We start from the raw sequence: 16,652 nt of genomic DNA, 5'->3' as shown, positions 1-16,652 counted from the left end.
GTTGTAGGTTGACTTTTTAAATTATTTTTATCTTTCAGCAGTTGGAAACGTATTCCATTCTTCCATGGTCTGCATGGGTTCTGATGAGCAGTGTTCAGTCATTCTTGTCTTTGTTTTACTTTATAAGATAATCCTTTTACTTGGGCTGCCTTTACAATTTTCTATTTATCACCAGTTTTCAGTGATTATATGAAGACATTCCTTGCAGTGTTTTCTTTTCACGGGACTCCCGGCTGTGTGGATATACAGCTTTCATAAACTTTGGAAACTCTTTGGTCATTTTCTTTTAACCTCGTCTTCTTACCTCCTTCTCTCCATTTCTTTGGGACTCCACTTGTGCACATTAGTCTGTTTGACATTGCCCCACAGTTACTGAGGCTCTGTTCATTTTCTCTAATTTTTTTTTGTTATTACCTTGTATGTTGCTGGTAAACAGAGCAGTTACAGCTCAATTTCAGATTTCTTTTCTGAACTCACTCATTCTTTCCTAATAAGGTTTTAGCTCATCATTCTTGCATTTTCATTTTAGATAATCATATTTCCTACGAATAATAGCATTCTGACGCCTTCCAGATATTTATGGCACTCTTCTGAAATTGCAGCATTCCATTATCCAGACTGCCAATAAGAGCGCTGGTAACTGCCACTATTTTTTATCATCTTTCTCATTTGAATACTAAACTTTCAAATGTTTAATAGCTGAGTATGAAGTTTTCTGCTATTTGAATATACTCCTTCTCAAGTGAGGATAAAAGTGCATTTGAGATTTTATTATGTGCTTTTTCTGCATCTCTCGGGATGATCTTTTCTTCTTTTTTATTCATTAATGTCGTAAGTTCTTGCATTCCTATAATAAATCATACTACTTTCCCTCTGATATATTATGTATTAATATATTCCTAGGTTCATTATAAATTTCTTTCATTCAGTTCATAAGTAAAATTGGTCTATAGTTTTCTATTTCATTTTCTATTCTTTTCTGAATCAATGACAGGGCTATGTCAGGTCCTATAAAATTTAAGAAACTTGCATCCTTTTCTTTTCACTAATTTTTAATTATAAAAGTAAGACATAAATATGTTCTCCTTGTGAAAAAATAAAAGATGACATATGTAGTGAATTTATATAGTAATAACTTAGCTAGACTGAAACTTCATTTCCCATCATTTTCTTTCCCGGGTTAGTTACAGATTAGGGTAAGCCACCAGGGACATTTGTAACAGTTTTCAAAGGCAGAAGTGAAGTAGCAGCCATATTGTTTTAGCTTTTGCCGAATTTCTTCCTTCAGTTTCTACAACTTCTGGGCCAGATGCATATTTAGTTCTGTGACTAACAGTCCCAGAATCTCCTGCAGAACAGTTCCATCACCCAAATCAGAGGGTAGGAGAGGTGAGAGCCTGACATGGGTTTCATCCTCATAGACTGCATCTGAGTCTTTTTTTTTTTTATTGTTAAATCATAGCTGTGTACATTAGTGCAATCAAGGGGTACAATGTGCTGGTCAAGAAACAGTCATGTAGATTATAAAAGGGCAGAGTATCTGAGCATGAACTCAGAGGAGACCAGGCCAAGACTTGCAGACTTTGGACCTTCAAGAAAGTCAAGTTCTATAGTATGGAATGAGCACTAGGAAGATGAATCTAAGATAAGTAACAGAAATTTCTCCTCCTCTAAAGCATTGGGCATGTTTACTCTTGTGAGTCAAGTATTTATGGTTTTTTTTTTAATTTTTTGACTATTGAGAATTCATTTTCTTTTTAAACAGAACTCTATAGTTTCCTGTTAGGAATCACCTCTTCCCTACAATCTGGAGTATTAAAACATATCTGGAGTTCTGAGCCGCTGAGCCAGACGGAGCTAATAGTGTTTGGCTGTGGGCCACAGGGACCCATTGTGAGTGATCTGCCCTGGCAAGCTCCGCCCTCAGGGTCGCAGAGCTAGAATCCCAGTGGGAGCTGGTAACCTAGCGACTGAGTAGTCTAAGGGTGGGGCCTGAGCCGCCTTGCAGCCCTAACCCTCAGGGGCAGAGTGAGATGGGTTTTGGCACACTCGGTAAGTGGATAGCCACTTCAGCAGTGATTCCAGCGACAAGCACTTTCCTGGGAAAGATTCTGCTCAGCAAGTTTACAAGTTCAAACTGCCTTTTAAGTGGGCTGAAGAGAGATTTAGGGTGTCTACCTGCTGGGGTTTGAGAAATCAACAGCCTCTAGTCGTATCAGAACTGTGATTAACATCTAATAACCGAAAAGACCACGTGTTGCCCAGAGAATATTAAACAACATATACATACTGCTTTGTTTTTGGTTGTGTTTTTTTTTCTTTTTGGTTTGGTTGTTTTTTTGTTTATTTTGATGTTGTTGATGTTGTTTTATTGTTTAATTTCAACCTTTTCCATACATATCTTTTTTCTTTCTCAATTTTTCTAGTTTAATTATAATTTGCTGCCTTTGCTGCCTTTTTCAATAACTAGAAATTCATTTTTGCTAGTGTTTCTACTGCTATTATTTGGTTTTTCACCCAATTCTATCCCATAAAGATTTCTGTTTGCTTGTTTTGGTTTGATTTATAACATTTTTCTCTTTCCTCTCTACTTGGTGGAGGTGGGGTACTGTGTCTGATCAGGTTAGCAAAGAGCTGCTGACCTCGAGGGAACCACCCAACTGGGCACCCCCAGAAGGTGGGGTTTTTTTAAGGTTGTGTCAAAGTACCTTACTGTACACCTATACTGCTCTGTCTCCCTCTTCCTGTGCCTCTCTTCTTTTTGTCAATATTCCTTTTACCCACCCCTTCTCCTTTCTCTATTTTTTTTTTCTTTTCACTCGGTCCTCCTTTCTTTCATCCCTTTTTTGCTCTTCAACCTTCCAACCCTTCTGGTCCTGTACCAAAAGGACTCATTGAACCCTTAGTCCACAGGCATGAGAACTTAAAGAGCAAGAGGAAGTGAAAGGAAAATTAGGACAAGGAAACAGATAAAAGAAATCACTCATGAGGAAGAATCAGCAGAAAACTCCAGGCAACATGAAGAACCAGTCCAGAACAACCCCGCCAAGGGACCATGAGGTAGCTACTGCAGATGATTCCACCTATAAAGAAATGTTAGGAATGATAGAAAGGGAATTTAGAATACACATGTTGAAAACAATGAAAGAAATGATGGAAACAATGAAGGACACTGCTAATAAAGTGGAAAATAACCAAAAGGAAATCCAAAAACAGAATCAAATAAGAGATGAACGATATGAAGAATATAAAAAGGATATAGCAGAGCTGAAGGAACTGAAACAGTCAATTAGGGAACTTAAAGATGCAATGGAAAGTATCAGCAACAGGTTAGACCATGCAGAAGAAAGAATTTCAGAGGTAGAAGACAAAGTTCTTGAGATAACTCAGATAGTAAAAGAGGCAGAAAAGAAGAGAGAGAAAGCAGAACGTTCACTGTCAGAATTATGGGACTTTATGAAGCGTTCCAACATACAAGTTATAAGAATTCCAGAAGGGGAAGAAGAATGCCCCAGAAGAATGGAAGCCATACTAGAGAATATTATAAAAGAAAATTTCCCAAATATCACCAAAGATTCTGACACACTGCTTTCAGAGGGCTATCGGACCCCAGGTCTCCTCAACTCTAAGCGAGCTTCTCCAAGACACATTGTGATGAACCTGTCCAAAGTCAAGACAAAAGAAAAGATTCTGCAAGCTGCCAGGAGTAAGTGCCAGTTGACCTACAGGGGCAAATCCATCAGAGTGACCGCAGATTTCTCTAATGAAACTTTCCAAGCAAGAAGACAACGGTCATCTACCTTTAATCTACTTAAACAGAACAATTTCCAGCCCAGAATTCTGTACCCCGCTAAGCTAGGCTTAAAAATTGACAGAGAAATCAAATCATTTACGGATATACAAACACTGAGGAAATTCGCCACAACAAGACCAGCTCTACAGGAAATACTTCAACCTGTTCCGCACACTGACCACCACAATGGATCAGCAGCAAAGTAAGAACTCAGAAATTAAAGGACAGAACCTAACCTCCACACTGATGCAAAAGATAAAACTAAGCAATGGACTCTCACAAAATAAGATGAATAGAATACTACCAGACTTATCAATTATCTCAATAAATGTTAATGGCTTGAATTCTCCACTGAAGAGACATAGATTGGCTGACTGGATTAAAAAACACAAGCCATCCATTTGCTGTCTGCAAGAAACACACCTGGCTTCAAAAGACAAATTAAAACTCAGAGTCAAGGGTTGGAAGACAATCTTTCAGGCATTGGAATTCAGAAGAAAAGAGGAGTTGCAATCTTATTTTCAGATACATGTGGATTTAAAGCAACTAAAGTCAAAAAAGACAAAGATGGTCACTTTATATTGGTCAAGGGAAAAATACAACAAGAAGATGTTTCAATTCTAAATATTTATGTACCCAATTTAAATGCTCCCAGATTCTTGAAACAGACCTTACTCAGTCTGAGCAATATGATATCTGATAATACCATAATAACAGGGGACTTTAACACCCCTCTTACAGAGCTCCACAGATCCTCTAAACAGAAATTAAACAAAGATATAAGAGATTTAAATGAATCCTAGAACAACTGTGCTTGATAGATGCATATAGAACACTCTATCCCAACCATAAAGAATATACATTCTTCTCATCACCCCATGGAACATTCTCCAAAATTGATCATATCCTGGGACACAAAACAAATATCAACAGAATCAAAAGAATTGAAATTTTACCTTGTATCTTCTCAGACCATAAGGCACTAAAGGTGGAACTCAACTCTAACAAAAATGCTCGACCCCACACAAAGGCATGGAAATTAAACAATCTTCTGTTGAATAACAGATGGGTGAAGGAAGAAATAAAACAGGAAATCATTAACTTCCTTGAGCATAACAACAATGAAGACACAAGCTACCAAAACCTCTGGGATACTGCAAAAGCAGTTTTGAGAGGAAAATTCATCACTTTAGATGCTTACATTCGAAAAACAGAAAGAGAGCGCATCAACAATCTCACTAGAGATCTTATGAAATTGGAAAAAGAACAATCTAAGACTAAACTCAGTAGAAGAAAAGAAATATCCAAAATCAAATCAGAGATCAATGGAATTGAAAACAAAAGAATCATTCAGAAAATTAAGGAAACAAGGAGTTGGTTTTTTGAAAAAATAAATAAAATAGATAAACCATTGGCCAGACTAACGAGGAATAGAAAAGTAAAATCTCTAGTAACCTCAATCAGAAATGATAAAGGGGAAATAACAACTGATCCCACAGAGATACAACAGATCATCTCTGAATACTACCAGAAACTCTATGCCCAGAACTTTGACAATGTGAAGGAAATGGAGAAATATTTGGAATCACACCCTCTCTCTAGACTCAGCCAGGAAGAAATAGAGCTCCTGAACAGACCAATTTCAAGCACTGAGATCAAAGAAACAATAAAAAATCTTCCAACCAAAAAATGCCCTGGTCCAGATGGCTTCACTCCAGAATTCTATCAAACCTTCAAGGAAGAGCTTATTCCTGTACTGCAGAAATTATTCCAAAAAATTGAGGAACAAGGAATCTTCCCCAAAACATTCTATGAAGCAAACATCAACCTGATACCAAAACCAGGAAAAGACCCAAACAAAAAGGAGAATTTCAGACCAATCTCACTCATGAATATAGATGCAAAAATTCTCAACAAAATCCTAGCCAATAGATTACAGCTTATCATCAAAAAAGTCATTCATCATGATCAAGTAGGCTTCATCCCAGGGATGCAAGGCTGGTTTAACATAAGCAAGTCCATAAACGTTATCCACTTTGGCTTTTTTCATGTGGATTAATTTGAGTTCTCTATAGATCCTACTTATCAAGCTTTTGTCTGATTGAAAATATGCAAATATCCTTTCCCATTGTGTAGGTTGTCTCTTTGCTTTGGTTATTGTCTCCTTAGCTGTACAGAAGCTTTTCAGTTTAATGAAGTCTCAATTGTTTATTTCTGTTGTTGTTGCAATTGCCATGGCAGTCTTCTTCATGAAGTCTTTCCCCAGGCCAATATCTTCCAGTGTTTTTCCTATGCTTTCTTTGAGGGTTTTTATTGTTTCATGCCTTAAATTTAAGTCCTTTATCCATCTTGAATCAATTTTTGTGAGTGGGGAAAGGTGTGGGTCCAGTTACAGTCTTTTACATGTAGACATCCAGTTCTCCCAACATCATTTATTGAATAGGGAGTCTTTCCCCCAAGGTATGTTCTTGTTTGGTTTATCGAAGATTAGGTGGTTGTAAGATATTAGTTTCATTTCTTGGTTTTCAATTCGATTCCAAGTGTCTATGTCTCTGTTTTTGTGCCAGTACCAGGCTGTCTTGACCACTATGGCTTTGTAGTACAGACTAAAATCTGATATGCTGATGCCCCCAGCTTTATTTTTATTACTAAGAACTGCCTTAGCTATACGGGTTTTTTTCCAGTTCCATACAAAACGCAGAATCATTTTTTCCAAATCTTGAAAGTATGATGTTGGTATTTTGATAGGAATGGCATTGAACAGGTAGATTGCTTTGGGAAGTATAGACATTTTAACAATGTTGATTCTTCCCATCCATGAGCATGGTATGTTCTTCCATTTGTTAATATCCTCTGCTATTTCCTTTCTGAGGATTTCATAGTTTTCTTTATAGAGGTCCTTCACCTCCTTCATTAGGTATATTCCTAGGTATTTCATTTTCTTTGAAACTATGGTGAAGGTGGTTGTGTCCTTAATTAGCTTCTCATCTTGACTGTTATTGGTGTATACAAAGGCTACTGACTTGTGGACATTGATTTTATATCCTGAGACATTTCTGTATTTTTTGATGACTTCTAGGAGTCTTGTGGTTGAGTCTTTGGGGTTCTCTAAGTATAAGATCATGTCATCAGCAAAGAGGGAGAGTTTGACCTCCTCTGCTCCCATTTGGATTCCCTTTATTTCCTGTCTTGCCTAATTGTATTGGCTAGAACTTCCAGCACTATGTTGAATAGTAAAGGTGACAGAGGACAACCTTGCCTGGTTCCAGTTCTAAGAGGAAAAGCTTTCAGTTTTACTCCATTCAGTAAAATATTGGCTGTGGGTTTGTCATAGATAGCTTCAATCAGTTTTAGGAATGTGCCACCTATGCCTATACTCTTCAGTGTTCTAATTAGAAAAGGATGCTGGATTTTATCAAATGCTTTTTCTGCATCTATTGAGAGGATCATGTGATCTTTATTTTTGCCTCTGTTAAAATGGGAAGAGACATGAATAGAACTTTCTCTAAAGATGACAGATGAATGGCTAACAAACACATGAAAAAATGTTCAACATCTCTATATATTAGAGAAATGCAAATCAAAACAACCCTGAGATATCATCTAACCCCAGTGAGAATGGCCCACATCACAAAATCTCAAAACTGCAGATGCTGGCGTGGATGTGGAGAGAAGGGAACACTTTTACACTGCTGGTGGGACTGCAAACTAGTACAACCTTTCTGGAAGGAAGTATAGAGAAACCTCAAAGCACTCAAGCTAGACCTCCCATTTGATCCTGCAATCCCATTACTGGGCATCTACCCAGAAGGAAAAAAATCCTTTTTCATAAGGACACTTGTACTAGACTGTTTATTGCAGCTCAATTTACAATTGCCAAAATGTGGAAACAGCCTAAATGCCCACCAACCCAGGAGTGGATTAACAAGCTGTGGTATATGTATACCATGGAATACTATTCAGCCATTAAAAAAAATGGAGACTTTACATCCTTCGTATTAACCTGGATGGAAGTGGAAGACATTATTCTTAGTAAAGCATCACAAGAATGGAGAAGCATGAATCCTATGTACTCAATTTTGATATGAGGACAATTAATGACAAGGTTATGGGGGGGGAAGCAGAAAGAGGGACAGAGGGAGGGGGGTGGGGCCTTGGTGTGTATCACACTTTATGGGGGCAAGACATGATTGCAAGAGGGACTTTACCTAACAATTGCAATCAGTGTAACCCGGCTTATTGTACCCTCAATGAATCCCCAACAATAAAAAAAAAAAAGAAAGAAACAGTCATGTAAATACCTCTCACATTGTGGAAGAGCTTATTCAAGTCTCTATTTTAAAAAGTGTGTGTGTGTGTGTTTCATGGAATGAGGAAGCCAAAGTTATTTAGTTTATGACCTCTAGACGCCTGCAAAAGACAAGGCTGTAGGAAAACATGTGCTTGCTGCTGTATTTGCTGACCAGTGCTGCCATAAGAAAATATCACAAATTGGGTGGCTTAAGCCACAGACGTTTATTTTCTCCCAGTGCAGAAGGTCCGAGATGCAGGTGCTTGCAGGGTGAGTTCATTCTAAGGATTTTCTTCTCAGCTGGCACATGGCCACATTCTCACTGCACCCTCAGCTGTGGCCCCTCTGTGGGTGTCCTAATTTCCTCTTCCTTTAAGGACACCCATCGTATTGGAGTAGAGCCCACCCAAAGGACCTCGTTTTGCCTTAATCATCTCTTTAAAGGCCCCACCTCCAAGTACATTCACACTCTGAGATACTCAAGAGTTAGGATTTCAGCATGTGAATTTCGGGATGACAAAATTCAGCCTGTAGGAGGTGCTATAGGACATTTCTGTGGACATAAAATGTATAAAAAGATTGGTTGTTTCTTAAGTCTGTTCCAGGCCTTGAAGAAAGACAGTGATGAGCTCAGGACTTGAGAATGAGCTGACCACTTGGTAACAAGTTAATCACATAGGACCACTCCCATCAGGAAAGAATCAGTCCTTTGTTCTCACTGGAATAGAAATACTTACTCTGGATAGATTTGCCTTTTCTGCCCATAGTATTGCTGAAACCATCACCTGTGGACTTCTGGAATGCCACATCCACCGTCACAGTATTCCACACAACCTTGCTCCTGATTCTGGAACTCACACAAAGTGTGGCACTGCCTCCTACTTACGCAACTCACAGGTCTTCCATGATCCCCATCCCCCTCAAGTATTGGGCTTGACAGAATAGTGAGATAGACTTTTGAAAGGCTCAGTGATAATGCTGACTCAGCGGTAATACCTAGGAGCCTGGGGTTATGTCTTGCCGGATGTTTTACGTACAAAAACATGCTATTGTTGCTGTCTCTTCCATAGCGAGGATGATTCATAGGGGGTAGAAATCAAGGGGTGAAAATCATATCGGCTCTTCTCATTACTACTCCTACTGATCCATTTTCGAAATTTTGCTTCTTCTTACCACAATTTTAGGATCTCCTGTTCTACCAGTCTCAGTGCCTAAAGGAAGAATGATTCCACAGGGGCACAACAATAACGCCCTTCACCCTATGAATCCAAGGATCCAGAAAACTGGTTTGACTGTCTTTTTCTATATCCCAAGAAACTGGAAATCTGGTTTCATTAATAGTGGCTTAATTCTGAGAGCTCAGTAAATTGGTTCACTTATTTATTGTATATGTATAATGTGTGTATTACTGAAGAAACATTTTTCGTGCTGAAAATTCTAAACAATGCAACAATTGCTGGGGAACTCAGGGATGGGGTTAAAATGGTACAGATCGGTTGGATCCCTAGTTAAAGTGGAAGTAGGGGCCACTATTTGGCTACTTTGGGCCAGTGAATTAACAAGCAAAGAAGGCAGTTACTGTACTGGCTGGGGCTGAGTTGCTCCTACACAGGAGGTCTGGAAAAGAAGGACCCCTGAGGTGCCTCTTCAGATCCTCAGGTCCTGACATTTGCCAACGTCCATCATTCTCATATTCTGCCTGTCGACATTTCTTGGTCCCACAAAGTAGATGTCCTTTGGAAGAAGGTGTTCTTACCACAGTCTTTGAAGGCCTTGCCTGAGTGAGGCTGTCGTGCAGATGCTGTCTAGTTTTAGCCTAGAACCACAAGCGGACCAGCTCTTTATAAACCAGATTTGGACTGCTCCCTCTTCTATCAGCCCCTCAGAAGAGAGTACCCTATGGCCATATGTGTGAGCTGAGAGACACACATCCACCAGGGACACACAACTTGGGATCTAGGCTCTTTCTCACGCGTCTGACACCCCTGCGTGCTTGATCTCAGATGAGCCACACTTCCCTCTGATGATAAATTGTTGCTGAGCCTACTTGAACTCCTGATTTGATGCATCTAAAACAACTTAGCTCATCATGAGTAGTTCTGACTGCACAGTCCCTGTTTCCACAACCAGCTGCTCTGTCTCTTCCAGGACCTAGGACAGCAGGAGTTGATTCTCGATGGACCCATAATTCTCCTCTGCATACAGCACGCACTTGCACCTGCCTCTCCAGACGCCTTGCTGTGAGGCAGCTGTCAGCTGTAATGCACTGCCTTACTGTCAAGTTCTTGTCCTCTTTCTGCAATAAACTAGATCTGCTAGCATTGCCATTTTGGATACTGTGAATCTTCTTCAGCAATTAAAAAGGATTTAGCTGTCACTATCTGTTCAAAACCATAGAAAGTTAAATACTAGGGAAATTTTTAAATAATTCTAACACTCTGACTCCTTATCTGAGAAAAACAATTTAATTAGGAATTTTATTTTTCCCATGGTCATAGGCAGCCATCGAAATGAAGGAACTTGTGTTTATTTAAATGGAATAACTACCAAGAAAGAACCTAGAAAATTACAGTATAACAATTTTGCCAAAACTTTTCAGCCATTTGTGTATTGATGTAGGGGGTTAGGCTAAGTAGGTTAATTAAATTAGATGGTACAAGCTCCCAGAGCAAATATTATTTGGATTAGCACAAATAAATCCAACTGCGGAAACTATGATAAATTTCTTTTAATGTTTTATAGCTACCTAGTAAAATAAGCAAAGCCCAGTGGACATAAAATGAAGCGCTTCTTTTATCCTCCTGGACCACCTTACCTCTCTCTGGCTCATCAAATAATTAGCTAGTGTCAGTTTTCACTCTTTTCCACACTTTCCTTTCTTCCTAACCAAGTATCATATAAAAAGTGTTATGGTTATTATAGTCCCACACTATACACATATATTATATGTGTATATATATTAAATGACTATATAGAGGTCAAGGTCAGGACAAGTTGGCAAACTTAAAAGGGATGCCTAAAAGAATAAAAATACTATTTACAAAGATATGGGAAAAAGTAATGGAAACCAGCAGGGGATGGTGAAGCATCCTGGACTATGAACAGTGGAAACCATTAACACCTTTAGGCGTAAAAGGAGATAGGGGAGGAAGCAATCCCTGCAACTGAGCGCTCCCAGACCCTGGAAAGAGTTCCATAGCTGATGGGATGAGAAGTTGGCCAAACCTAAGCAATGAAGCCATTTTTAACCCGTAGCCAGCAGGAGGATGACAAGGAATAAATCCTCTAACCACTTCCTGCCAGCCCTCTGATCCCCTGCTGATGTCTCCGAGAGGCTGAAACAAGTTCAAAGCCAAAGGGATGTGATTAATGACCTGGAGGTCATCTTCCAGGGGGCACAGATAGAGGGAGAGAAGAGTGGAGGATAGATCCAACACAGAGAATATGGCTATTTTGTATCTGAGTCATTGAGGTTAATTTTTTTAATTGAAAACCTTTGGCAGTAGAAGAATATGCTACACGATAAAAGAGTACCTGGAAGATAGAAAATACTTATAAAATATTAGTTGAATGAATGAAACTTAGATGGACAGTAAGTGCTCTACTAAAGTCAGGTTGCTGAGGTCAAATCTAGAACAGATTCTTCCTTAAATTCTTAGCAATTAAGGCAGTTTCTACTACTGCAGGCACTTGGTGAAGGGTTATGAACTAAGCAGATGGTTGGATAAGTACAGGGATGCAGGAATAGCCAGAAGTGTAGATACATACTACACATAGAATCATACAGACATAAAGGACTTTAAATGTAGTCTAGTCAAACCCCTTCACTTGGTAGGCTAAAAAGTGGAATTTCAAGTGCATTAAAAACACCATATTGTAGAATTAGAATCCAGATCTCATGACTCTGAACTCAACTATAAGGTGCTATGTCTAATATACTGTTTAAAATTTGTCCCTTTCAAAAAAGTTCAAGAGATCTACAACAGTGTGACTATACTTAAAAACAATATATTGTATTTTTTAAAAATATCAAGAGAGAAGACTTTAAGCGTTCCTGCAAAGCTTTAAGTGTTCAGGTAATACATGTTAATTAGCTCCATCTGGCCTTTCCTCAATGTGTGTGTATTTCAGAACATCAAGTTGTACATGGTAACTATCCATAATTGTGTCAGTTAAATGTTTGAAAACTTTGCATCCTTCAAACCAAAGTCAATTACTGAAAAAGAAAAAGAGAGAAAGGATCACCTCACATACCACATGATCCATAGTTCATGAAACGTGTTTGCCATACTACTGATGGAATTCTGAAGAGTCTTTTTGTTTCTGTGTAACCCGAGGGGACAATTAACTTGCCTGCACAGAATGTATTTGAGAATGTAGGTCTCCAGAGCGAATAGCACTTTAAAAGTTGTCATTAATAAATCCAATTAAAAAAATACTTGCCTTATTATCATTAGTCAACTAAATCTTCATCTCATTTTCATGAAAGTACTAATACAATAAGTCTAGTCAATGCCAAATTTAAAATTAAATTTATCATTCCTTCAAATATGGTCACCATCTTTCGTTTTGGAGAACTTTAACGTACCTAATTGATAAAACACAAGTATTAATTTCTCACCTTTAATCAACAATGTTTCTATTCCTTGCTCATATGAAAAATTGTGCCTTAAAAAACATTGAAATCTTCCTTAATGATGCTAGGCTTAAGTTTGCCAATCTTCCACATGTGCTACAAAGATGATTTTATTCTATTGAAATGTATATTTCATTTTTGTGAATTTAAACATTCAAAAATTTGAAAGCAAACTTTTTTTTCACCATTAACCTTTTCCCTTCACTTCAATGTCTTAAATGCAAGGCATAATATGGCCGTTCATGATTTTAGCTATATTATCTGTATAAAATAACAAAAATGTGTTTGAAGCCAGGAACTATATTGGAAATATCACCTACATTTATTTTTATTTTTTTAATGTCAGAATACTAAGCGGGTACATGTTTGGTTTACCTACTTTGTTTTTGCACAGATTTGTTGTGTGTGTGTCCCTTATCCAGCTAGTGTGAACTGTACCTAACAGGTGTGATTTACCCATATCCTCCCCTCCAACTTGAATTTCACTGAGATTTGCTTCTGAACATGCAGTTAAGTGTTGATTTGATCAATTAGTTCCAATTTAATATTCAGCACATGTGTTAGTTTCTCCATTCTTGTGATGTTTCACTTAGAGGAATGTTCCAGTTCCATCCAAGTTGTCACAAAAGATGCTAGATCACCATTTTTTGTAATGGCTAAATGGTAAGTACTCCATCGTATACATATACCACATTTTATTAATCCATTCATGTACGGATGGGCAGTTGGGTTGTTTCCACTCCTTTGCGATTGTGAATGGTGCTGCCATCAACATTCGAATGCAGGTTTTCTTTTTGTAAAATGACGTTTTAACCTTTGGGAATACACCCCGCACTGGGAATGCTGACTCAAATGTTAGGTCTGCTTTAAGTTCTTTAGATATCTCCATACGATTCTCCACAGAGGTTGTGCTAGTCTGCAGTCCCACCAACAGTGATAATACTACCTCTATTTCCAGAAAGATCAATTTACTTGCCCAAGGTCACACAACTTATTTGTGGCAAAGATGGGGCTACCATGAGATGTTTTGTTCCCTTAAAACTATTTCCATATCTAACACATAAATGTGATTTGAACAATAAGCACTTTTGACATTTGTAATCCTCACTTAAGTGAAATCTCGCTCTAACCTGACTTGTGGAGTCCAAAAATGTTAATCCACTAAAATGCAGCTACCTTGCTGCCCATAGAAGTGCCAAGGTTTGGCAGCAGGACCCAAGCCGTGCACAGGATGGAAAGTGGTTTGGCGCCACGTGGCGGCGCTTGTTCTCTCCGGAGCGCAATACCGGGTCCTGCGCTGAGGCCGAGACTGCTGAACCCCAGGTCAGTGCCTGTCGATTACAGTTGGCACGGACCGGGGACTTTGGGAATATCCCAGGGCTTTGGGACCCACCACCCACCTCCCGGCTTCTCAGGACCAGCGGCTTCTTTGCCCGCGGGTCTGCGTTTTCTTCGCAGAGATCAGATCTCTACTGTCTCCCAGCTCCTCCGCGGGGATAACGGGGAGGGGAGGGATTGCTGGGCACAAGACAGCAAATTCTTAGGTCCCATTTGGCGCCTTTTTTGGTCGTTGTACTCAACTTGATAAATTTGAGTCAGGACGATGGAACCGCACTGGGAATTCGTACCGATAATTAAAAACTTCTGAATCAATTAGCCCGAGGTGTAGGTTTATGAAACCAAATGCCCAATATAACACCAAATACACAGATTAGTGCTGCCACCTGCCCTCACAAGATACCGTCTTCTGTTCTTTAATATAAATGGGCTCAGGAAGGAGAAAGAGGGTGTCCGTCCTGAATTACGACCCACCTGATTATTCTCAGCAGGCCTCTTTCCTAATAGAGAACGATTTTGGAAGGAGAGTGCCCTGGGGGGAGACAAGTGAGGCAGAGCCACAGGAATTCAAGACTGCAGCGTGCGTGTATATGTGTGTGTGCGCGCGCGCGTGTGTGCGTGTGTGTGTGCGCGTGTGTGTGTGTGTGCGTGCGCGCGTGTGTGTGTGTTGCGCACGCGCGCGCGTTTCCGCGCCGGGTGACACGAGGGGTCCAAACTCCGCACAGACCCGACAGCGAGGCGTGGCAGGGACCTGGCAGTTCCCCCAGCGCAGCCTTTCGGTGCCGCCGTCCGGAAACCGCGGAGACCCGCACCCTGCGCGGGCCACCGCCAGGGGGCGAGCAGCCCACGGCGCCGGGACCCGAGGAGACACCGAGGGACCGGAAGGCGACGGCCGCGCCGCTGCCCTTACCTCCAGGTAGTACAAGTCCACGGTAGTGATCTGTGAGTCGAGGAAATCTTCGTAGGTGTTGAACTGAGTGACTATATTGTCCACCGCTGTCATCCCTTCATCCTGATCCATTGCGGTTGCCTGGGCTGAAGCGTCCCTAGCGACGGAAGCGCTGGGGCCGGAGGCTCCGCCCACTCGGGTCTCGGGCGGTGGCGAGCGCGCTCGGCGCGTTGGGCGTTAAGCCCGGCCCGCCGATTGTCCCCGGGCCGCAGACTTCCGCCCGACGCCCGGGCAAACGCGCCTCGAGTTACTCCCTGCAAAGTCGGGGCTGTTCACTCCGCTGACTGCAGTCATGCTGAGGTGTGGAGCAACGGGAGAGATGCAAACTGCAATCCAAAGTTAAAAATGATGACGCTGCCGGGGTGTTTAGACAAATACTGTGGATCAACTCGCAATCTCATTCTAAAACAGCGTCGCATGCCAACACCAGAACACCAGGCATTTTGCAAGAAGAGTAGCTCACAAACATGTCTTTGGAAACGGCCTTGTGACCAAAGCCAACAACAAAAATCTTTATTTTGTTTGATAAGTTTAAAAATTATAACGTAAAGGTACATCATTGCTAATGTTTGGCTTTAAGAAACATGAAATTTCCAAAGAAAAAAACTCAAGGAAAATAACTTTGAAACCTCTTTTAGCCCCAAGTTCTTGCTTTTTAAAAATTTTTACTATTTCAATTTCAATAAGCACAGTAAAAAATTTTGCTTTGTTGAAGCTGCCTTTTACTGGGTAAAATATCTGTGAAAAATAAAGGCTTTTACTAAACGTTTTTGTTTTAGAATGAAGTTTTGTATTTTTAAGACATGGAATTAAAGTAATCCAATATGGCAGCTTAGCAAAACCTTTTCAGAGCCCCGTTTTTTGATGTTAATATTATACGAACCATCCTTGGGAATTAACACATGGTACAATGTTGAGCCTTTTTGATTTCTCTCTGAGTACCTAATGAATTCACTTAGAAGATTTTCAAAGATGTGCTAAAAACAATTTCTTTTTAAATGAAAGCATCTGGTAAGCTCCTTCGTTCTCCGTTAGCCTTCCCAATTTAAAAGATTACCTCAAAAATTAGGATGTCATGAATCAGCAAATTGTAAGTGAAAAAGACAATGATTTCTAGAGTATTGCTGACTTGTATTTAATAGACATATTGTTAAATATTTTAAAAAGCATTTAGACATTCTGGACCTTATTTTTAAATCAATTTAATCACTGAATTTGGAAGAACAGGAAAAAAAAAAAAAAGGAGGAAGCACCGTGGACAGGAACAAGAAAAGGAAACATAGTCAAGCATTTCCTGAGCGCTTCATGCGTGCCAGAGACTGCTCAGAGTGTCAAAAATGGACGACTATCTTAACTGACATTTATATTAAAATTAATAACCATCAGCAATTTAATATCTAATATTTTAAAAGATATGGAAATTTAAATAGCCTGAAAGTAGAGATGAAATGCATGTGACTAAACATTAAACTAACAGGGGACATAGGTTCAGTGTTCTCCATTATCCAGAGAGTTCTGTTAAGTTCTTCCCAAAAGAAGTATTATTCTGGGTGAATTAAGCACAAGGAAAGGCTTGATCCAGCTACTTATTATGAATGAAAAATGTATTTACTTTAGTACAATAATAATATTTAGTAAGATCTGA

At 39.7% G+C, this 16,652-nt stretch overlaps 1 protein-coding gene across 1 annotated transcript in view; it reads right to left on the bottom strand.

Annotated features, from left to right (window-relative positions):
• Window positions 1–15,084, bottom strand: part of CFAP299 (cilia and flagella associated protein 299) — a 512,688-nt gene extending 497,604 nt beyond the window's left edge. Inside the window, exon 1 of the mRNA XM_053594869.1 lies at window positions 14,969–15,084. Coding sequence (XP_053450844.1) covers window positions 14,969–15,079 — 111 coding nt within the window. The 5' untranslated portion in view covers window positions 15,080–15,084. The remainder of the gene's footprint in view (window positions 1–14,968) is intronic.
• Window positions 15,085–16,652: the final 1,568 nt, after the last annotated feature.

Source organism: Nycticebus coucang, chromosome 1 (assembly GCF_027406575.1).
Source record: "Nycticebus coucang isolate mNycCou1 chromosome 1, mNycCou1.pri, whole genome shotgun sequence".
NCBI classification, from domain to species: domain Eukaryota; kingdom Metazoa; phylum Chordata; class Mammalia; order Primates; family Lorisidae; genus Nycticebus; species Nycticebus coucang.
The sequence above is the reverse complement of the archived record's forward strand: the minus strand, read 5'-3'. Positions and strand labels throughout refer to the sequence as shown.